The sequence below is a fragment of the Heterocephalus glaber genome, unplaced genomic scaffold (genome assembly GCF_053883595.1).
Source record: "Heterocephalus glaber isolate CG9 unplaced genomic scaffold, H.glaber_assembly_v1.0 deba00001444, whole genome shotgun sequence".
Lineage (NCBI taxonomy): Eukaryota > Metazoa > Chordata > Mammalia > Rodentia > Bathyergidae > Heterocephalus > Heterocephalus glaber.
This window is the reverse complement of record NW_028258297.1, coordinates 3,265,197-3,289,283: the sequence shown is the minus strand read 5'-3', so window position 1 is coordinate 3,289,283 and position 24,087 is coordinate 3,265,197. Positions and strand designations below refer to the sequence as shown.

General features: G+C 43.3%; 1 protein-coding gene across 19 annotated transcripts in view; it reads left to right on the top strand.

Moving 5' to 3' along the window:
- Nucleotides 1–24,087, top strand: part of Tbc1d22a (TBC1 domain family member 22A) — a 448,179-nt gene that overhangs the window by 53,920 nt on the left and 370,172 nt on the right. The window contains exon 1 of one of the 19 annotated variants that reach the window (XM_087213682.1): nt 1,148–4,298. The exons of the other annotated variants lie outside the window; for them this stretch is intronic. Coding sequence (XP_087069808.1) covers nt 4,229–4,298 — 70 coding nt within the window. The 5' untranslated portion in view covers nt 1,148–4,228. Of the gene's footprint in view, nt 1–1,147; nt 4,299–24,087 lie in introns of those variants that run through there. 19 annotated transcript variants of the gene reach the window in all.

Sequence of the window (24,087 nt, the reverse complement as noted above, 5' to 3'; positions counted from 1 at the left end):
CCAATCAGTGGACTAATTTAGTACCACACACCCTTAATCCTGTCATCACACTCTTAATTTACACACACCCTAGATCCAGCCACCTCTGAAAAGCCCCACCTGTGAGCACATGAGGCTTTGAGGGAATATCTAGATCCAAGTCATAACATGCTTTTTCTGTTTTTGGACATTGGGTCTGTGCTTTTGTAAAGCATTCTAGAAGCCCCAGATGTGCTCTTAGATTATGCTGCTCATTTAAAAAGCAGCACCTGGAAGCCAACATTTTCGTAAGTGCTTGGGTTAATTCATGCCTCCTTTCTGTTGCTCTTTTGGGGGCGACTGGTTGGCCTGAGTCCTGCTCTGCCATCATGGTGCTGTGGCCTTTGTAGGCTTCGTTTTCTGCAGTGGGGTTAATGACACACACCTTGCAGAGTCCTAGGAAGCTTAAGTGAGATAAATGCTAGAAACATGCATCACTGGCCTATTCTGCTTGCTGTTGTAAAGTATATACATTTTGAGTTTTAAAAAATTAAAATGGTAATCGTCATTTTAGAACTGAAGCACTACAATAATAAAGCATCTTTCATACTGGGGTTCATAGGAATGGCTCAGCTCACGATCGCCTGCTTGGCTGATTTCTCCAGCATTCTGGGTGCTCAGTAGATTTATTAAAAATACCAGACCATTCCAACGTGAAGTCAGTCATGTCTGAGTTGGAGTTTCCATTCTAAGGAGCTTCCTTAAATCATTAGATGTGTGGATCTTCCCTCCTTTAATTTCTCTCCCATAGATGTTCAGCTGTTTCTAAATTAGGAAGCCTCTGCCATCAGGCTCCTCTAGCAGTTGTTGCTGCCTGGAGGAGGTAGAGGTGTTTCAAGTTCCCAGCACCGTGAGACATGGTCGCCCTCTGGTTTTCTGTGTGAGTCTATAGCTTACAGGGCCCCAGCTGCTGCTCTCTCACTGCCCTGATGGTTCACAGTTAGCACCAAAGATACCAGTTTCCCCCGAGCCCACGTCAGGTATGACATACTTGCTGTTGTCATGCATCCTTGGGACAACCCTTCTGGTCAGAAGGGAAGCTGCATAAACCATGTTAGGGGGCTGCGCAGCTATGGGACTCTGGATGTGGCTCTGTGTTTGTCTGATTGGACAGTACAACTTGAGGCCACTTTGTCCAGGATAGTTCCTGGCTCATGTTCAGCACTCAGTTGTTGAATGAATATGTGAAAACACAAATCCAGTTTCTTCCATTTTTTAATTTGAAAGACAGATTAGCTCACTGTAAAATCTGTTTTTCTTCTTTTGCCAGAAAGCCATCAACAGAGACTCTTTCCTCTGACGGGGTATAGAGTTGATTGACATGGTTCTTTGTGCCTGGAAAGCAAATTATGTTAAAATGTTCTTCACGATCTATTTATAAGTCACACTGCTCAGCAGCACTGTTTGGTTATAATCTGTGTCCTGTGATGTTCCTGACACGCATCCGCTGTCACTTAGGTGAGTGGGCCCCCCAGGTCCCAATGACCTTCCCTGGCTGGATTGGGCTTCTCCTCTAGGACACCTGATTGGCACGTGACACCTGCCCAGGTGGAGTTGCAGACACGTGTTGGCACGGTCAGCCTGTGTCACCTTTTGGTGTGAGTGGGGTCTGTGCTTCGGCCGGGCTTCTGAGCATGAGCAGTGTGGCTTTTCCCTCTATAGAACACTTTGGGTACAGGTCCTGGGTCCCCAGGATGCCAGACCATTTCCTGTTGGGGAGCTGTGAAGGCTTCAAGTAGGGCAGATTAGATCTGGAGGACAGCAGTGGACGTTGCTCTGCAGTTCTCTGTGCATGTTGGATGGCGCCAGTGCCCCTTTTTGTGCCCCACACAGGACATCCCCACAGCAGCAGGCCCACACCCCTTCAGTGCTCTTGGCTGAGAAGAGGTCCCTCTGGATCATCCTTAGGTTTTTCACCTCCAAGAGGCTTCCCCAGGCCTCACCAAGGTTACATGCCAGGGCGGGGCCTCTCTGTGCTCCATCGCCCTTGCACGCCCAGCACAGGTCCTTGTTTATGGTCCGGACTCCAGTTATATTTTTTCTTTTATGTTTGAAGATGAATGGAGATGGGATACATTTGTTCAGCATGGTTTCTCCCCAGGGACTAATAATATATGTAAATGTATAAAGTTAAAAAAATGGAAGCCTTGTAATTCTCCAGGAAGAAAGGCAAAGAAATAAGATATTAAGGCAAGAAGCCTCTTAATCGACGCATCATCCTCTCCGATGTTCATGTTCTAGTTCTAACAGCACATCTGCTTTCTGCACTGTGAAAAACCTGCGTGGCTGTGAATTTCACTGTGTGCTCCTGGGGTCGCCCCTTGCTGTCTCTGGCCTGGACCCGAGTTCCTGCTGGAGGCCTCTGATAAGCTCCTCCGTGTTGGTCTCAGTCTGGAGGATGGGAGCTCAGGCCTCTTTTGGCTCTGCCTTCACCTGCCCTCTTGTTCATTTCTGGCTGCTCTCTGCCCGTCAGCTTCACTCTAGCCATGCGGACTTGTCTTTGAATGGACGTGTCTTGGAATGCTCACGCACATGTCTATGTGCCTGCACCATTCAGAGTGCTTTATATGTCTGGGGGGTAGGTATTGTTCCCCGTCCCACACAGGTTGCTGGGGGTACTGATAGGGTAAGCAGACCCTCCCAGGTCCTGTGCCCACCAAGGTCACAGTCCCAGGGTTACAGCCGAGATGCTCTGGCCTGAGGACTCCTGTCCTGTGTCCTGTCTCTCTGTCCCTAGCTTCCTTGTGTCCGCCTCCCCCCCCATTGCCACCTTGATGCCACCTCTTCCTGGGTTTTATTTCATTTATATATTTTAGACTTTTCTTCCCTTGTTGGCAGAATCATGTGTGCTGCCATAGGCAGATTGCTTTATAGTTCTTGCAGCCTGTCCTGTGCCCCTACCTTTCAAGGAGTATCTTTCTTACTCATCCTCACATTCCTCATCCATGATCTGCAGCTTCAGTAGGAACTTAGGGAGCTTGTGGACATTGAGACTTTCCTGGCAACCTGTGTCTCTCGGCCTCTCCTCCTCAGTGGCCTGCTGTTGGTGCTATGGTGAAGAGTTGCTGTTGTAGCTCCTCCCTTCCTGTGCCCTGTGGGGTCATCTTTGATTTTGCTGCTGCAAAAAACAGACCTCTTCTAATAGACTTACTGGCCTGCAGAGGATACATGTACTTAACATCCCTGCCAAATTAATGCTGCATCTGGAAGGCCCGAGAAGAGCCAAGTTAAGAGAATCTTACTGCATAATTTATGAAGGCCTGAGTCATAAAATAAGCATTTACAATGGCCTATTTGCCCAAGGTAGGGAATGATAATGCAGCTATTATTCATCGCAATGGGGCAGTGGCGATTCTTTGCCTCCAAAAGGTCTTCTGGCTCACAGTCCCCTCAGTAGATTCCTGAGGTTATCCTAACTCTCTTTCCAAAATTGGCTTTCTTCCTGTTTGGGGATCAGAGCTTTGAAGCTTAGTGTTATGGAAATGATTTTATGAGAGCTGAGTGTGTCAGTATTTCTAAACAAAAGAAGTCTTTTTAAAAATCATCAATAGCAGATTTAGTGCCAGCTCAGACCTAGGCACAGTGAAGGAGCAGGAGGCAGCTGGCTAGATGAAGAGAGGTTGTATGCCTGACAGTGTGAACGCAGGGCTGGGAGTAGGCCAGATGGACAGGGCCAGAAGGACATGGCACTGGGCACGGGTACTGTGGGTGCCAGGCAGCTGTACCAAAAGCAGGAACATGTGGGCTGGCCAGGGAGTGCAGGGCCCCTTTATGGTCCTTGGTTGCCAGCTCTGAGAAGCAGCCTTTCCTGCTCATCACATGTGACTTCTTGTCTCCGCCCAGCTGTTGGCCATTGGACCAAGAGCCAGAGTCCCCAACCTCCCTCAGATCTGCCAGGCTCCATGTTACATGCAGACCACGTGGTGCTGTGCCTTGAGCAAGGCTGAAGTACCTCGGTGTGTCGTCCCACTCAGGGCCCAGTCTGTGTCTGGGACTGTTCCCCTCGCAGAGGCAGAAGCCAGGGCAGGCAGAGGCTTGTGGTGCCTCTGAAAGCTGAGCCAGGACACAGTGTATGTTACATTCACTTATGTTCCTCTGGCCCACTGATGGCGTCCTGCAGACGCATGGATAATCCTTTTATAGTGCAGCATGTCACGGGGCAGTGGTGTGGGCCACCCCCCGAGTATCGGGAGGACTGTAATCCAAGGTGATGATTTTTAGAAGGCTCATTCTGGTGCAGCAGGGAAGGAGTCATGGAAAGATGATCTCGGCAGCTGCAGGTGAGCAGGTGGTGAGGGCTGAGTGTGGTGGGTGACACAGGCAGGGAGGCTTTGAGGGGTGTCAGGGAGGTGGGGTCAGCAGGACTTGGAAGTTGTGGTGGGCGGGAGCTGCAGGGTCAGCAGGAGGTCCATGCTGCTGGGTCTGGCAGCAGGGTCGTGACAATGACTGCCTCGCCAAGAGGCCCAGGGAGGAACAGATTGGGCAGACCCAGGGCATTTGATCGGCCTTGTGGCACCATGGCACACGAGGTGCTCCAGTGGGCAGTGTGTGGGAGGGAGACCCCCCGACGGCTAGAGGGAGGCAGGATCTGTTGCCCATTGCTCTGTGTGTGTCCAGTGCTGCTCCTGCACTCATCTGATTAACAGCAGCTCTCCAGAGTGAATTCTCGTTGCCTCTGTTGTAATGGCTGAGGGAACTGAGGCTTCCAGAGGTCAAGACGCTTGCCCAAGGTTATCCTGCAAAGGAGACTGCTGGAGTTAGGCTTCGGCCCTGGAGTGTGCAGCATGTGCCTTCCTCCTCTGTGCCACTTCCTGAGAGAGGGGGCCACTCCTGGTGTCCTTTGCTTCAAGATCATATCTAGTATAAGATGAAATTTTGTTTTATGCAGTTTTCCAAGGGAGTTCACACCCATGGTCTGATTGAAAAAGTAATTAGTATTCGTATTAGAGCTTACCAAACAATTCCCTGATATTTGAGCATCAACAGAGGAACAAAGCAGTGCTGTGTCTGTGATCTTTGATTTACAGCTGCCTGTGCCCAATGGTCTCCAGGCAGAAGGCTATAAATAAAATTAAAATAAATGGAAACAATGCACCTATAAATTGTGTTGCAGGAACCTCCAGTTGCCTTTTAGAGGAAATCCCCAATAAAATGCTGTTTGGCAATCCATTTGAAAGGAAGGACCATAGGTCATTTTGGCAAAGTCAGTAAAGTGAAGGACAGGCTACTGTGCTGGAATATTTTAATCTCCAAATTAGCTGCTTCCACCACATCTTCCTATTTGGTATTAGCTATGTGGGAAGGTCTTCTTTTTCTTCTTTCTTTTCCTTTTTCTCTTTTTATTTTATGTTTCCAGGCAGGGTAAAGACTGTCAGTTGAAACTGTAGGATTTTAGGGAGACAAGTCAATATTTCTATCATTCCCTTTTCTTTTTGAGTTGATCCCTGGGGTTCATATTATGGAAAATGCTGAAGGCCCAGAGAGAAGCTGAACGGCCAGGCTGTCCCGTGTGGTGCTGTCTCGTGTGGTGCTGTCCCGTGTGGTGCTGCCCATGTCACTGAGGTGCAGCCTGTGCACTGTGGCAGGGCTGGAGACCAGCTGGTCATCTGGGTGGATCCCAAGGAGCTGTGGCTCAGGTCCAGAGCAGTCACCTTGTCTGTCTTAGAAATCTTGTTGTGTTCTTCTTAATTTTTAATGATCTACTCAAGAGGCTAAATTCTCCTTAAAAATATGTTGTTCATTTTAATACAGTATTTCAATAAAAGGATTGACTTAAGGAAGTTGTCTTTGTTCTTATTTTGCTGAAATATATAAATAACAATTTTGCTGACCTCCAGATATCTGGTGCTAACAAGTTAACTAAAATAATTGAAAAACTCCTTTCTTGTTGGACAGAGACTTTCACAAGGAAGCCTTTTTTTTTTTTTTTTGGTACCAGGGATCGAACTCGGGACCTTGTGCTTTTGAGGCAGGCGTCTGTACCACTGAGCTAAATCCCCAGCCCACAAGGAAACGTTTTGATTCCCCTTTCTTTCCTTTGGCTTCTGTGGGGCTCTGTGGGGCGTGAGAAAGAAGGAAGCAATAGGACAGGGCCAGAAAAGGGCGAATGGTGCCTGTCTTTTGCCAAGCTGCATGGAACTGCTTCTCAAGGATGAATGTGAATGTGACTGGAAGCCTGGGGCGAATAAAACACCCATGTGTTTTGAGATCCAGTCCAGCTGAGAGGGGTCCCGCAGGCTTGGCCTGGTCAAGGAAGAGGGAGGGCCAGCTCTCAGAGAAGCCCAGCCTCAATTCAGGCTGCGATGTGAAACTGTCAGGTGGATAGGAAGATACTGTGTTTTGTGTCATTTTAAATATGTGATGATTAGGCCAGCATTCTCATTTACTACGCTTAAAAGCATGAGTGTGACTCTTTTTTTTGGTGGTGCTGAGGATTAAATCCAAGGCCTTCACATTGAGGTATGTCTGCAGCCCTTTTTAAAAAAAATTTCAAGACAAGGTCTCTTAAGTTGTCCAGGCTGGGCTTGAACTTGGAAATCCTCCTGCTTTAGCCTCCTGGAATCCTAAGATTATAGGCTAGTACTACCATGCCTGGCTACCAGTGTGCCTTTTAAACTCCTTTGACTATAATCGTGGGAAGCTTAAGTTGTTTGGACTAAGGCTCACAGCTCAGACTCCATTTTAAATGTACTGGGATTATAGGTGGTGGATTCACTGTTGGACCAGCCCTAAGAGGGCCTGGAAGTGAGTCATGGTGGGGCTCAGCTCCCCTTGACCATTCAAGGGCCTTTCAAGTGTGAAGTCAGCATGGATCACCAGCTTCTTGCATGTGGGTGCAGTGTCTTCTTGCTGACTTCCCTGCACATTGTTGTACTGGGCCCATGCTGCCTTGCCTGATAATGCTTTGGGCTACTTGTCCCTGTCTTCAAGAGGTTCATGGCTTGTGTGGGTGATAGGACTCAAGGCAGTCATTGGGAAAGCCATTGTTGAAAGGATGGAGGAGCACGTTGAGCTGGAGTGATCCTGATCAGGAGCTTTGTGGACAGGGAGTGAGGGCTTGACTAGGTAGAGAGGCCGGAGTTGCATTTCAGGAGAAGCAGTGGGTGAGGGTGTGAAGGTGGCTAAGGGATCTTGAATTATCTGGTTTCTCTGGTGCCTGGTTTAAGGTGGAAGAACAGCTGCACACTAGCCAGTTGAGTACTAACCAGACTCAGGCACTTCTTCAGGGGTAGAAGTGGCCATGAGCCAGGGTGCAGGGAGCTGTGAGCAGAGAGGACTTGGGCTTGCACCCCCAGTTGGCCCCTCTGCCAGGTTCCTTAACTTTTTCTTTTTAGTAGCATTTTATTACTTAAATTGCATTTAGATTCTCTGCATCTCTACTCTTTGAAATAGGCTCAGGCCCAGCCAAGGGGAGCAGGTGCAAAGCTCAAATCCTAATTAAGAAGAATGAAGAGAGACTACTGGGCTGAACGAAATAGGGGAGAGACCCAGGGGTATAAGGAAATACCAGGATAAAAAAGCACACAGGAGAATGACATTGCCACCATGATGAAATAGGAGTTTTCCACCTTCATACCTCCACAGAAGCACTGAGTTTGACAAGCTCCCACGGAGAACAGTACCTTTGTGGGAGTGTGGGAATCTAGGGAGAGGTCTCAGCTCCCCATTGGAGCAAAATATTCAAGAACAGACACATTGAAGAGGTTAAGATCAGTTTCACTTTACTGTTGACTCCTGCCCCTAAGGCAGCACACCCCAATGCCAGGAGACAGCCCTTCTGCCTTAAGAGTGAAAGTGAGAGCACAGTGAACCCCCAGCTTCCCTAGACATGCGGGATGCTAAGAGGCTTACTTCCTTTTCAACCCATTCCCCCGACACAGGGCTCCTGTTGGAGGAGTAGGTAAAAGGAACAGGGGCTCACAACAGTTGGGACATTGAGCTCAGCAAAGGGCTGTGGATTTCCCTAACTGTCTCACGGACTTCACCAAGGGGCCTGCCCATGAGCGTGGTAGGATGTATCCCTTATGGTAGCCTGCCGCATGTACCTCTAGCACAGCCTACCCCTCAATCCAGAACTCTGTGCAGTCTTCTCCCAGCCTCTCACAGACAGCGTATGATCCTCTGCAGATTGTGCAAGGAGCACATAGACAGGTGGCTGGACTCTGGTGATGTGGGAGGAGCCTTGGACACTTCTGAGCATGGCCCTAGGGAAAATGGAGCCTCCCAGCATCTGTGCAGCTTTGCAGGATTGAGATCAGTCATATGATCTTTGACTTAATCCTGAAAAGGGACAGGAGGAGAGGAGTAGGCGCACCCATAGAAAAGGTGAGAGAGACTACTAGAATCCCTAGCCGGGCTGATTGGTGAAGATCTTTCTCCCCTAAAGCCAGTCAGTAAAGACTGGGGTTGGTGAACGTTGTTTCCAGTGCAATACAATGCCAGACTTCAAGAAAAATGAAAACAACAACAAACTCCCCAACTCCCTGACCCCCCCAAAAAACTCTCAAGAAAACATGACATGAACAAAAGATAATTTTCCAGCAGTCAATCTTACTAAAATGGAGACATATGTCCTGACAGAGAATTCAAAGTAGTTTTTTAATGAAAGTTGAGTGAACTACAAAAGTTTATGGACAACTCAATTAAAACAGGAAAACAGTATATGACTGAAACCAGCATTTCAACAAAAAGAAATCATAGGTTACCAAGCAGAGATTTTGGAGTTGATGAGTACAGTGACTGAACCAAAAGATGCAATAGAGAGCTCTGCCAGAAGACCCTGTTAAGCAGAAGAAAGAACCAGTGAAGTTGAAAATAGGTTTCCAAGTTAGGATTATATGTGCCATATGCAGACCAGTTCATCTAGCAGTTGAAGACATTTTTCTCAAGTGCACATGAAACATTTTCCAGAATAGATCATATGTTGAGCATAAAACAAGCCTTAACAAATTCAGGAGGAGTGAAGTTAAGTGTCTTCTCTCCACAGTGTTATGAAGGTAGAAATCAGCAACAAGAGGAAAATCCCCCAATGCATCTAAATTAAATAACAACCAATGAGTTAAGAAGTCAAAGTGGAAATTAAAAAAATGTCCTGAGACAAATAAAAATAGATGAACAACATACTGATATTTATGAGATGCAGCCAAAACAGTTCTAACAGGCAGGTTTATAGTGGTAAGTGCTTATGTTAAGAAAGAAAAAAAGATGTCAAATAGCCTAAGTTTATACTTAAAGGAACTAGAAAAAGAAAAAAAATGAACTAAACTCTAAGATCAGAAATGAATGAAATAGAGCCTACAAATTAATAGAAAGGCTCAACCAAATTAAGAATTGGTTTTTTTTTGCAAAGATATGCAAAATTGACAGATCTTTAGCTGGACCAACCAAGACAAAAAGAGAGAAAGTTCAAAATTATAAATGGAAGAGAAAACTTTGCAGCTCATACCATATAGATAAAAAGGATGAGAACTGGGCCAGGGATTTAGCTAAGTGGTTCCGCCTCCTGCCTTGCAAGCACAAGGACCTGAGTTTGATCCCTGGTACCAAAAAAAAAAAATGAGAACAGAATGTTAAGAAAAATTATATCTCCCCCGCAAATGGAATAACCTAGAAGAAATGGATAAATTCCTAGAGATGTGCAATTTATGGAGTGAATCATGAAGAAATAGAAAATCTGAACAAACCAGTAATGAGAAGGAGATTGAAACTGGATGTGGTGGTTCATGTCTGTAATCCCAGGTACTTGGGAGCCTGAGGCAGGAGGATCATAAATTGTAAGCCAGCTCTGGCAACTTAGTGAGACCTTGTCTTAAACTGGAAAAAAAAAAAAAGGGGTCAGGAGATGTAGCTCAGTGGTAGCATGCTTGCTTAGCATGCACGAGGCCCCAGTTCCACCAAAGAAAAAAAAAAATCCAACAAAAAATAGGACATGTGTAAATGCCCAATAGTTTCTCTGGTATGAGAAGCTGAAATTGTAAATGAGGATCAAAATGTATAATAGATAATGTGAAATAGAAAGAAAAGGTCCAAAGGGAAGGGGAAATGGGAGGGATTGGGGAAATGGGAGGCATAGGTGAAAGGAAAGAAAGGAAAGGAAAAATTATGAGAAAAGGAAAAGAACAGAAACAAAGTCTTTGTTAATAGGGAGGGGTGGAGGGGTTGAAGGGAGGGCAAGGGAATGGGGAAAAAAATAAGAACCAGGATGTATCATGCAAAGATACAAATTCCCAATGATGAATGTCATCATATTGTATACCTAAAATGTACCAATAAACTTAACGAATTAACAAAAAGAGATTAGATGTAGCTCAGTGGTAGAGAGTCCTAGGTTCGATCCCAAGTATGGTGCCACTTCCTAAATAGATTGAATTAGTAATAAAATATCTCCCAACAAAGAAGACCTAGGAGTAGTGAGTTTTACCAACTGTTTAAAGAATTAACTCCATTTCTTCTCAAATTCTTCAAAAATAGTGAAGTGGAAGAAACATCTCTAGACGTCTGTTACATACACTGAAATACCATACACTGATTTTTTAAAAAAGTTATGTAAAGATACTACAAGAAGAAATTGCAGTTCAACATCTCTGGTGACACATAGCTGCACAAATCCTCAATAGAGTAGTAGTAAAGTAAATTCAACAGCACAATAAAAGAATCTTAAAAATCAAAAAAGGATCTTACACCATGGTCAAGTGGGATTTAGCCTTGGGTTGCAAGCATACACAAATCTGTAAATGTGATAAACCTTATAACCAAATGAAGGAGAAAAAAACCACACAATTGTCTTAATAGATGTAGAGAAGCATTTGATAAAACTGTGTGATAAAAAACTCAACAAATTTGGCATAGGAGTGTACATCAACATAATAAAGGCTGTGTATGACAAGACTACTGTTAACATCATATTCAGTGGAGAAAAATTGAAAGCTTTTTCTTTGAGGTCAAGAACAGAACAAGAATGCCTACTTTCATTACTTCTCCAGCATAAGCTTTGAAGCCCTAGTGAGAACAATTAAGAAAAAAAAAATACAAGGCATCCAAATCTGAAAGGAAGGAATAAAATTGTCTCTTTGCACATGATATGCCTTTCTGTAACTAACAATGAACCATCCAAAAAAGAAAGTCAGAAAAATTACTCACAGTAGAATCACAGAGAATGAAAGCCCTACCTGTAAATTTAATCAAGGAGGTGAAAGAGTCAAACACTGACAACTGTAAACGTTGATGAAAGAAATTAAAGAAGGTACAAATAAATGGAAAGACATCCCATGTTCATGGATTGGAAGAATTAATATTGTTAAGACAGCTATACTTCCTAAAGTAATCCCTATAAAAATTCTCATGACAGTTTTTACAGAAGGAAAAAACAATCCTAAAATTCATGGGGAGCCATAAAAGACCTGACCAGCAATAGTAATTCTGAGTTAAGAAGAATAAAGCTGGAGGTATCACAACTTTTGATTTCAGAATACATTAGAAAGCTACCATGATCAAAACAATATGATGCTGGCATAAAAACATAGACCAGTAAAACAGAGCAAAGACCCCAGAAGTTAAATCTATGCATTTATGGTCAACTCATCATTAATAAGGGTGCCAAAAGCACACAGCAGGAAAAGGATAATCTCAGTAAGTCATGTTGGGGAAAGTGGATATCTGCATTCTGAAGAATGAAATTATACCCTTATCTCACACCATATGCAAAAAATCAATTTAAAATGGATTAAAGATTTAAATAGAAGACCTGAAACTATAAAACTACTAGAAGAACACTTAGGAAAAAACTTTTAAAAATTAATTTTATTGATACATTTGAGGTATACAATATAATGACATTCATCATTGGAGATTTGCACCTTTACAAAATATATCTTAATTCTTATTTTTTCCCCTTCTCCTGCTCTCCCTTCAACCCTTCCACCCCTCCCTATTTGCAAAGACTTTGTTTTCATTTTCTCATAGTAATTACATTCCTCTCTTTCTTTCACCTACCCCTCCCACTTCCTCTTCCCCTTTGCACCTTTTCTTCCTATTTCACATTATCTATTAATTTTTGATATTGCTGTCTTGACATTGGTCCAGGCATTGGTGTTTTTGATATAACCCCCTAAAGCACGAACAAAAGCAAAAATAGATAGGATTGCATCAAGTTACATATCCACAAAGTGAAAAAGAAAAGGTACAGAATGGGAGAAAATAATTTGCAAACTGCATCTGGCAAAGGGTTACATCTAAAATATATAAAAAACTCAAGTCAGTAACAGACAAAAATCAAAAAGCCCTCTAAACCCCAAACTAAAACAAAGCAATAACATCATTAAAAAGTAGCAAAGAACTGGGAATGGTTGCACTCAACTATAATCTTAGCTGTTTGGGAGCTTGAGGCAGGAGGATCCCAAATTTGAGGCTAGACTGGGCAGCTTGGTGAGATACTGTCTCAAAATAAAAAGGTCTGGGGATGTAGTTCAATGCTTTCTGGGTTCAGCCTCCCACCCCGCAGGTGGCAAAACTCCTGAATGAACATTCCACCAAAGTAGACATACAAATGGCAACAGGTTTATGAAAAGGTGCCCAGCACCCCTAATCATCAGAGAATTGCACATGAAAACCACAATGAGGTATCATCTCATGCAGTTAGAATGGCTTTTATAAGAAAGACAAAGGATAACAGTATTGATGAAGAAGTGGGAAAAAGGGACCTTTGTTTCCTGTTGATGGAAATGTGAATGAACACAGCCATTATAACAGCATGGAGATTCCTCAGAAAATTAAATAGAGTTACCATCTGATGCCGTAATCCTAGTCCTGCATATACGTCCAAAGGAAATGAAATGAGCCTTACAGAGATTGCTGCACTCCATGTTCATTGCAGTGTTATTCTCAGCAGTCAGGATGTGAGGTATGTGTTGTTGGACAAACAGATAACGAAAATGAGTGGAATTGTTATGTCCTAATTGTCCCTCCCAAATCCGTGTGCTGAAGCTTAATTGCTAATGTGATAGTATTAAGAGGCAGGGCTTTTAGGCTGTGATTAAGTCACAGAGATGGAGCTCTTGAGGATGGGATTAGGGGCCTTAGAAAAGGTCCGGAGAGAGTGGGCTCTCTCTCCTAGGCTCTTGCATCGTGTGAAGATGTGGTGTTTGCTCCCCCACCCCCACCCCCCGCCATGTGAGCATGCAGCAAGTGGCCCCTCCTTACACACTGCACCTGCCAGCACCTCAGTCTTGGACTTCCAGCCTCCACAGCTGTGAGGGGAAAAAGGAGTTCTTCATAAATAACTGCATCAGGTGTTGTGTTATAGCAGTACAAATGGACTGAGGCGGGAACATCATTCCCTCTTAAAAAAAGAAGTGAACTCTGCCTTTACAACATGGCTGAACCTGGAGTATGCTAAGTGAAGTAAGCCAGAAACAGCTAGACAAATCCTTTATGGTCACACTTATATGTAGAATCTAAATAGAGAAGCAGGGGCTGAGGGCAGGAGATGGAGAGATATTGGTCAAAGGATACAGACTTCCAAGCACGAGATGAGTAGGTTCTGGGGAGTCTGATGTGCAGCACAGTGACGGTAGTTGGCAATGGCATGTTGTGTACTTGTGGTTGCTAAGAGAGCAGGTCTTAAGTGTTCTTACCATGCACATGCATGTGAAAAGTAACTGTGAGGCACAGGATGTTAATTGGCTCGATTGTGGTAATCATTTTGCAATGTCTACATGTATAAAAATGTCACGGAGTATGCCTTTTTGTCAGTTATACTTCCGTAAAGCTGAGAAATTGCATTGATTTCCCAGGCCCCTAATCATAACATCCTATGGTATAATTTGGCCTACTCTACATAACACAAGTGCAGACAGATTTGTAAGTTATAAGTAGCGATACAGTGGACCCTTGACTTACAAACTCAATGCATTCTCAAGGGCTGTTTATAACTCAGTTTGGTTAATTGAAGGCTCAGGCTCCTCTCTACAGCCTTCAAAGTCTCTCTCCTGTACACAGGCAGATCTCAGTGTCCTTAGAGAGACACTGGCCCAGGATTTCTTAATGAACCCCCCACAGGAAAGGATGTTGTCATGTTGCTTCCAGAGCTCTTTAAGGGTTAAATCTGTATCTGAGACCATCTGAAAGCACAAGTGGCCAGCATTCAAGTCATAACTCAGGACTTTGGTCGTAAGTTAAAACTAAGTTCCAGTTCCAACCCAAGTTGTTCATATGTATGTCAGGCTGGTTGTAACTTGAGGTTTCACTGTATCTTCACTGCCACTTTTAATCTTTTACTTGATTTTGCATTTCTTGGCAGAGGCACAAGGAACCCAGAGAGGAAGCACTAAGTTCCTTACCCCTGGATCACAGCAGGGAGAGGGATGCTGCCATGTGGCTGTCATTTGGCCAAAACACAAAGATTCTGGCCAGTCATTGGGCCTGGGCCTTGAGTCCAAGCCTATAACTTAGCTTTTAACATTTTAGTGTGAAATATGTGGAACATAGGGAAGAGCTGAGAGACCTGTCAGTGACCAGCCATATCAGCCACCCTGTTGAGTATGTTGTGTCTTTTCCATCTGCCCATCAGCACCTGTGTGGCTTTGTTTTGTTTTGGGGGGTGGGTACATTTCAGAGTAAGTTGTAGCCATCAGTTCATCCTTAAGCACTTAACTGTACATGTCACCAACTAGATTTGGTATTTGGGGGAGGTAAAACTTACCCCATGAAATGCATAAGTGTCCCCCGCACAGCTCAGCTGGAGGGTCTGCAGCACAAACTGCTCAAACTGGGGACATCAGCTGCATTGCAGGGCATGCTCAGGTGCCCTTCTGCGGGGCACAGACTGTATACCCACACCTGGGGCAGCCTTGGCTGCTGGGCGTGGCAAGGAAGGCTGGGCTCCTTGATGGCTTGGGTGTGGGATGTTGGCAGTGGATGTGAAGGTGGTGGCGGGGTTGGGATTACTGGGTCCCCAGGCCTTGGTCCTCTCCAAGTGTCCTTAGTACCTACCTGGGGAGATTAGTGGGCCAGTCAGTTGACTGAATTTGAGATATCCCTCTCTGACCCCAATCCCGGGACTTGGAGCCAGCTCTTCCTCTCCAAGCTTCAGCTTCCTCCTTCGGGAGATGGTGTGCTGCAGGCTGAACCTCAGGGGTGGCCTCCCAGCAGGGAGGGGTGTGGCAAGATTGGTCATTTCCTTGTGCCTCAGTGTCCTTGCTTGCCAAGTCTTACATGTACAAGCTCTCAGGGGAGTGGTCATGCACATGCTGCCCTCTGTGGGACTTTAGTTGCCATTGTGCGAGTGTTTTATAATGGGAATGGTGATTTCCTCCCATAGATAAATGCAGTTGGGCCATAAAGCGACTGTCCCAGATGGTGCTCTCTGGGCTTGTCCCCCTGGGTTGCTGAGTGATGGAGAGACTCCTGGTTTTATTGCAGAGCCACCTCAGTGGTGATCCTCTGCAGATTTTGAGCCACGCAGAGGGCACTGTGTGGCCTCAGATGCTGTGGTGAAATGAGCAGGGGTGGTTGGTACCCACTTTCCTGGGGTGCCACAGGTCCAGCTTCTTCTTTTATTTCCCCTTAGATTCTTTTATTGGTACATTTTAGGTATACAGTACATTTACATTTATCATTGGGTACTTGTACCTTTACATGATGTATCTTGGTTCTTATTTTTTCCCTATTTCCTGCCCTCCCTTCCCTATTTACAAAGACTTTGTTTCCATTTTTTGCTTTTCTCATAATTTTTCCTGTCCCTTCTTTCCTTTCCCCTACCCCTCCCACTTCCCCTACCCCTTTGGACCTTTTCTTCCTATTTCACATTATCAGTTATTCATTTTAATCATTATTTACACTTTCAGTTTCTCACACTAGAGAAACTATTTGGTATTTACACATGTGTGTCCTATTTATTTCACTTAAGAGTATGTCCTCAATATTCATCCATTTAGCTATAAATGTTTCAAGTTTGTCATTCTTTATGGCTAATTAGTACTCTATTTTATAAAAAAAACACATCTTCTTTATCCAGTTTCCAGTTGATGGGCACTTGGGCTGTTTCCAAGCTTTCGCTATTACAGATAGGGCCACTATTAACATGGGTGCAGATATATCAGTGTGGTATGATTCTTTTAATTCTTTCGGGAAGATACCCATCAGGGGAATAGTTGGGTCAAATGGGACCTGTAGGCCTAGTTCTTTCAGGTATCTCCATTCTGATTTCCACAGTGGTTGAACCAGTCTGCACCCCCACCAGCAATGGAGAAGGGTTCCTTTCTCCCCACAACCCCCCCAACATTTGTTATTGGTTGATTTCTTGATAGCAGCCATTCTTTCTGGGGTGAGGTGGAATCTCAGTGTTTTCATCTGCATCTCTAGAATGACCAGTGATGTTGAACATTTTTTCATATGTTTCTTTGCTGCTTCTGCTTCTTTTTCTGAGAAATATCTGTTCATTTCAGATGCCCATTTTTGAATTGGGTCTTTATATTTGGGGGTGTTCTGATTTTTTTAAGTTCTTTATATATTCTAGATAGTAGTCCTTTGTCTGAGGTACAGCTGGTAAAATTTTTTTCCCACATTGTAGGTTGTCTCTTAGCTCTGTTGGTGATTTCTCTTGCAGTGCAGAAGCTTTTTAATAAGGTGAGATCCCAGTTGTTGATTTTTTGTACTAATTCCCATGCTACTGAGGATTTGTTCATAAAGTCTTTTCTTACGACAATGTCTTCAAGAGTTCTACCTATCTTATCTTCCAGCAAGTTTAATATTTCTGTTTTTTTTTTTTTTTTTTTTTGGTACCGGGATTGAACTTGGGTCCTTGTGCTTGCGCAGCAGGCAGTGAAACCACTGAGCTAAATCCCTGGCCTAATGTTTCTGTTTTAATATCTAGATCTTTAATCCACTTTGATCTTAGTTTAGTGCATGGTGATAGATATGGGTCTAGTTTTAATCTCTGGCAGGTTGAAATCCACTTTTTTCAACACCATTTATTAAAGAGGCTATCTTTCCTCCAGTGAGGATGGTTGACTTCTTTGTCAAAGATGAGGTGGCTGAATATGTCTGGAGTTGTTTCTGGATCTTCTAATCTATTCCATTGATCCTCAGGTCTGTTTCTTTGCCAGTACCATGCTGTTTTTATCACAGTAGCTTTGTAGTATAGTTTCAAGTTGGGGATTGTGATACCCCCTGCCATGTCTCTGTTGCCTCGAATTGCTTTTGCTATTCTAAGTCTCTTCTGGTTCCAAATGAACTTTTGGATTGTTTTCTCTAGTTCTGTGAAATATATTGTTGGAATTTCAATCAACATTGCATTAAATCTATATAGCAGTTTTGGAAGTATGGCCATTTTCACTATATTGGTTCTTCCTACCCAGGAGCAAGGGATGTCTTTCCATTTTCTTATATCCTCTTTGATCTCTTTTTTCAGAGTGCTATAGTTTTCAGTGTAGAGGTCTTTTGCTTCCTTTGTCAGATTGATTCCTAGATATTTCATTTTTTTGGATGCTCTCATGAAAGGAATTGTTTCCTTAATTTCTCTCTCAGTGAGTCTGTTATTTGTGAACAAGAAGGTTATTGTTTTTTGAGTGTTGACCTGTATCCAGCTACTCTACTGAGTCTGTCAATTAAGTCTAGAAGTCTTTTGGATCTTCTGTGTAGAGTATCATATTGTCAGGAAATAGTGACAGTTTAACTTCTTCGTTTCCTATCTTTACTCTTTTTATTTCTTTCTCTTGTCTAATTGCTGTGGCTAATGTTTCCAGAACTATATTGAATAGGAGTGGTGATAGTGGACATCCTTGTCTTGTTCCTGATTTTAGCGGGAAGGTTTTCAGTTTTTGACCATTTAGTATGATGTTGGCTGTTGGTTTTTCATAGATAGCCTTAATCAGGTTGAGATAAAGACCTTCTAGTCCAGTTTTCTATAGGGCTTTTATCATGAATGGGTGTTGGATTTTGTTGAATGCTTTTTCTGCATCAATTGAGATGATCATATGGTTTTTGTCTTTGGCTCTGTTAATATAGTGTATTGCATTTGTTGATTTACGTATGTTGGACCATCCTTGCATCCTTGGGATAAATCTGACTTGGTCAGGGTGTATGATCTTCTTGATGACCCTCTGTATTCTGTTTGGCAGTATCTTGTTGAGGAGTTTTGCATCTATGTTCATTAGGGTAATTGGCCTGTAGTTCACTTTTTGGGTTGAGTCTTTCCCTGGTTTTGGAATCAAAGTCACACTTGCTTCCAGGAATGAATTTGGGAGTATTGCTTTCCTTTCAATTTCAATGAAGAGTTTAAAGAATAATGGCATTAGTCTTTCTCTAAATGTCTTGTAGAATTCAGCAGTGAAGCCATCAGGACCTGGGCTTTTCTTTGTTGGTAAATTTTTAGTTACATTTTCAATTTCACTGATTGTAATTAGGAGTGTTTAGAATTTTTATTTCTTCTTCAACTTTGACAGTTTGTATGTATCTAGGAATCTGTCCATTTCTTCTGTGTTTTCCATTTTATTAGAGTACAGGTTCTCGAAGTAGGTATTGATGATCTTCTGGATTTCTGCTGGATCTGTTGTGACTTCGCCTTTTTCATTCCTAATTCCATGAATTTGAGCCTTTTCTTTCCTTTTTTTTGATAAGATTGGCTAAGGGTTTATCAATTTGATTTATTCTTTCAAAAAACCAACTCTTTGATTCATTGATTTTTTTGTATTGTTCTCTTAGTCTCCATTTCATTGATTTTTACTCTGATCTTTATAATTTCCTCTCTTGTAAGAGCTTTGGGTTTGTTATTCTCTTCTTTTTCTAGGAGCTTGAGGTTCTGCATTAGGTTGTTTGAGTTCTCTCTGTTTTCCTAACATGGGTATTTGCTGCTATGAATTTCCTTTCTAGAACTGCTTTCATCGTGTCCCATAGATTCCTGTCCATAGATTTCCTGTGTCCCATAGATCATTTACTTCTACAAGTAAATGATACTGTCATTATCATTTACTTGTAGAAACTGTGTAATTTCTTCTTTAATTTCCTCTGACCCATTGGTTGTTCAGGAGAGTGTTACTCAATTTCCATCTGTTTGTGGGTGTTTTGCGGTTTCTCATGCTATTGATCTCCAATTTTATTGCACTATGGTCTGATAATAAACAGGGGGTAACTTCAGTTCTTTTGCATTTACTTAAACATGCCCAATGAGCTAGCATGTGGTCTGTTTTGGTGAATGACCCGTGTGCAGCCGAAAAGAATGTATATTCTGATTTTGTGGGGTGGAACACTCCGTAGACATCTGTTAAGTCCATTTTTCAGAAGCTTCGTTCAGTTCTAGAATTTTGTTGTTGATTTTTTGTCTAAATGATCTATTTGTGACAGTGGGGTATTGAGGTCCCCCACTACAATTATATTAGTGCCTATTTGGTTTTTCATGTCCATTAGTATTTGTTTTGTGTAGTTGTGGGCATTCGTATTTGGTGCATATATATTTAGGATTGTCATCTCTTCCTCTTGGATTGTTCTCTTCACAAGGATGTAGTGACCATCTTTGTCTCTCTTAATTAGTTTTGGTTTGAAATCTACTTTGTCTACAAATAAGATTGCTACCCCTGCTTTTTTCTGGGTTCCTGTCACATGGAGAACTGTTTTCCATCCTTTTACTTTCAGTCTATGAATGTCTTTTGGAATTAGGTGTGTTTCTTGTATACAGCATATTGTTGGATTTTGCTTCTTAATCCATTCTGCCTATTTCTTTTGACTGGTGAATTGAGGCCATTAACATCGAGAGTTATCATTCATAGATATTGACTCATTCTTGTCATGATGTTTTACTGTTGTTGGCTCTTTTATTTTTTTATTTTTCCCCCTTTCCCTTTAGTTTCTTACCTTGCTTGGTGGCTTCCCTCTGTTGGGCCTCATGGAGTTGTGGCCTTCGTTGTCCTTTTCTAGAGTATTGTTTAGAATTGTTTGGAGTGCTGGTTTGGTGTTCATGAAATTTCTCAGGTGTTCTTTGTTGTGGAAGTATCTTATTTCTCCATTGATTTTGAAAGATAATTTTGCAGGATACAACAGTCTTGGTTGGAAATTCTTTTCTTTTAGTGCTTGAAATACTTGACTCCAGGCTCTCCTTGAGTTGAGGGTTTGTGTTGAGAAGTCTGCTGTGATTCTGAGGGGCTTTCCTTATTATGTGATTTGTTTCTTTTCTCTAACTGCTTGTAAGATTTTGTTCTTCTGTTGCATTTCTGGGATCTTGACTATTATATGTCTGGGTGTAGCTTTTTTTTTTGATCAAGGCTAGTTGGAGTTCTATATGCCTCACCTATCTGTATGTCTAATTCTCTACCTCTGTCTGGGAAGTTTTCTGTTACTTCTGTGAACAGGTTTTTTTTTTATGTCATTTGTACTTCTGCTTTTTTGTGGACTTCTATCAGTCTTATGTTATTCTTCTTTGCATCATCTAGCAGCTGCTGGATTGATTTTTCGTGGTCTCTTACTATTTTTAAGAAATCTCTGTTTTCATGGTCACATGAAATCCTGTCTTCTATATCTGATATTCTGTGTTCCCATTCGCTCAATCTGCTGTGAATACTTTCAGTGGAGTTTTTAATCTTCTGGATATCTGTTTGAGTCAGTTTCATGGATTCTGTTTCTTTCCTATATTGGGTGATCATGGTTTCCACTTCTTTCTTATGCTGGGCATTTATGGCTTCCAGCCTGGTTCTGAGCTCATCTATTTTTTTTTTATCTGTTTCTGTTCTAGAGCCTCTAATCATGTCTTTCACTCAGCTCATCATCTCTGTAGTTATCTGGGAAATTATTTTTGTTTCGTATTTTTCTAGAGCCTCATTCATCTGTTTTCTTACTTCCTGTGCTATCAGTTCAGGGTGTGCAGGTGGTTCATTATCATATTTTTCTACCTCGTTTCTCCCAAAATTTGCCTTTGGTGAGCTGGAAGTCTGTTTGTATCCTGCCAAGGTGTTTTCTCATTTTTAATTCTGTTGTTGGTGCTGTTTTTTGCTTTAATTCATGGGCTGATACTCCAATATTTCTTATTTTGTGTATCTTTATTACTGGTGTTTAGAGCCCCTGTGGAGTAATTGGTTCTCAGAGATATCTTCCAGGTATATCTGGACTTTTTAGGCTTTGAGTTTCTAATGACTCTTAGGCAGTCTCATTTTCAGTATACCAGGGAGGACAACTGATTAGATCAATCACAACACCTTAGCCCAATTGATACAGTCAGCATCAAACACAGCTTAGAAAATGACAATTGGTGGTAGCAGTTAATCTGTCACCTTTTAACTCCGTGAGGTAGATCAAAATCTAGGGCCAGCCCAAAATATGTTTGTAGTAAGTAAACCCTTCAATATGGCAAATTTACCCTTCTGGATAAGGATTTAGCAGAGGTTGGGGAGAAAGGGGTAGAGAGATAGAGGGAGAGGGGAAGGTTAGAGGTGAGGCTAGAGGACTCAGGAAGATCATGCAAATTGGATCTCTTGGAGACAGGAGAAGAAGACAGAAAGAACAGAGACAAGTACAGAACAAACTGACAACAATAGGGAAGCTAGCAGTTGTACTCACCTTCCTGTAAAAGTGACAGTCATGAGGACAGAGAGAAAAAATTCAGAATGGGACAGGAACAGGAACAAAGAGGGAGAGAAATATAGAGCCAGAAGGTATAGAGAGAGAGAGAAAAAGAAAAGAAAAAATACATATAAAACAAAACAAACAAAAAAAGGTCTCCCTGAGGATATGTCTCTGCTGTCCTGGTAGGCAATGTGGGCAGCAGTGTGTGGATCTAAGTCGATTAGTCTCAGCAAGCCAGCTGTAGTCTACTGAGATTCAGGCTGATATCTGGCTGCAAGGTCCAAGTTGAGGTCCCTGACCTCCTGCAGGATTAAACTCTGCAGGGTTCTATTGCAGGTTCCAGCTGTCCTCCCCTCTATGTGATTCTGGGTTTCTGTGGGAGGTGCTGATCCCACTAGCTTACCAACCACAGTGGTCCAGTGTGCTTTTATTGAAGTTTTTCTTCACTTTCCTAGTGGGCTTCAGTTTTCATTGAGGAGCGTCAGAAGGAACTTCTCTGTTGTTCACTTCTGCTCTATCTTCTGGGGCTCATAACCATGCCCTTTATGTTCCCCCTGGAGCCTCTGCTGTGTGGATTCAGATGCCGCGCAGTCTCTGGTGGGCCTTGGGCTGCTGGCCTTCGATCGACTGGGGTTTCTGGCGGGGTGCGGCAAGATAATCAACTTGTTAAGAGGAAAGGTTTATTTTGGCTCATAGTAGTGGGGAGTGCATGGTATAGCAAAGCTGCTCACCTCATGACTGCCAGAAAGTGAGGTCCAGCTTCTTTCTGTTAATGAAAGTGAACTGTGCCTCATTTGCAGCCATTCACCTGTGAGAATAACTCTATGGCGGCCACACCTAACACTACCCCATGCTCTCACATTATCAGTAGGTACATCCACTTGCCATTCGTCACGCAGACAAGTGCCATTCAGTTGCTGTGTGGGGCCTGGAAGTTTGGGATGGTGTCAGACAGTCTGAAGCCAGGTGTTTGTTTGTGGGGTGATTCAGTGTGACAGGTTCTCACCTCATTATTGGCTATCACTTGCGGAACAGTGTGGTCACTGTGTTGTGGATAGTCAGGGGTGTGGTGGATGCTGGGCCCTGCACTCTGCTCCCAGGCAGTTTCCTCCTCCAGTTACTCTGTGTCTTCCCAGTAGGGCTTCGGCTGTGAGTCATCCCCTTCCCAACACGTCAGCAATGCTCCCTACTGTGTAGACCATGGAGCATCTATTGCTTGCTGCCTCCTTCTCTGCTGACCCCCTCCTTTGGAGAAGTTGATAAACTTACCTGTGGCAACAAAGTGTGTCCCCTCTGTACCCAGCCCTGGGGCTTCCTGGGCACCTATGTGTGAGGCAGTGCAGCCACAGCACCCAGCTAGTCATCAGGTAGGCTGGCCACTAGCAGCGACATGGAGGTAGGGCCGGAGTGAGCTTTGGAGGTGGTCAGGTATGAGAACTGGGGGAGCTGGCAGGTGGGTAGGTGGGTGGAATGGACAGTCCAGGAATACAGCTCATCTGGAATCGACCAGGCTGAGCTGCAGCCAGGGAAGTCCTGGATGGAGTTGGGCTGCCATGGATACTTCTCTCTGGCCACAGCAGGCTTTGTAGCTGTAACCACACCTGATCATGAAACAGCCTCCGTGCCTGTTGTAGGCATCACAGCAATGGTGGCCTGAATACGGCGCAGCTGCTCTGTTGGTCTAGGCAGTTTCCCAGGCTCATGGCCCACGGTAACTCCTAAGTGGAGTGCAGCTCTCCTCCTTCCCAGCAGGCCTGCCCCATGGGGTACCAAAGACCCTTCCTACAGCCAGACCCTGGTTCTGGATGCTTCAGCCCTAGAGTCTGGGAAGATAGCCCCACCAGGGCTACTGTGTAACAGCCCAGCTGCTGCTCCTGTCTGACTTCTGCATTGTCTGCAGGAGGTTTCCCAGGTCCGGAGAGACTGACTTTGCTGAGAAGGAATGGCTTTCATTGTTGATTAGTGGAGAAAAGAATTTAACAATGGAGATTGAGGTTTTTAATTAATTGTTTCCAGCTTAATACCCAACTTTCTCTCATCTTAGCAGATTAGATTCCATCTTTCTGTGTGCCTCAGACTGAAGGATGTCTGCTCTCAGGCACATGGTTGTATCTGACGTTATTTTCAGTCTTGTACATGTATTCTCAATAAGCCTTTTGTTCCATTGAGAAGATTAAGGGCAGTATTTGGTTGGAAAAATTTTAATGAAGCACCTAACAGAGCTATTATTCATTTTTGAAACAAGTTGCCCTGGTTACCATAGTGATATTAAACCTTTTATTAAATATTTTCCCTTTCAGTCTTGAGTAGATTTTTGTTAAATGCTGATGGGGGAGCTGCGGATCCATGAATCTGGTGTCTGGAAAGAATTTTCTAGCTCTGTTGAGTTAAATCATTCAAGGAATTTATGTTATGGGAACATAAAGCTTATAAATCTAGTTTATCATATCTATCATTTAATTGTTCATGCAAGCCAGCTCTTCATGTAGCGATTTACAGTAATCTCAGTGAAATAACAGTTTT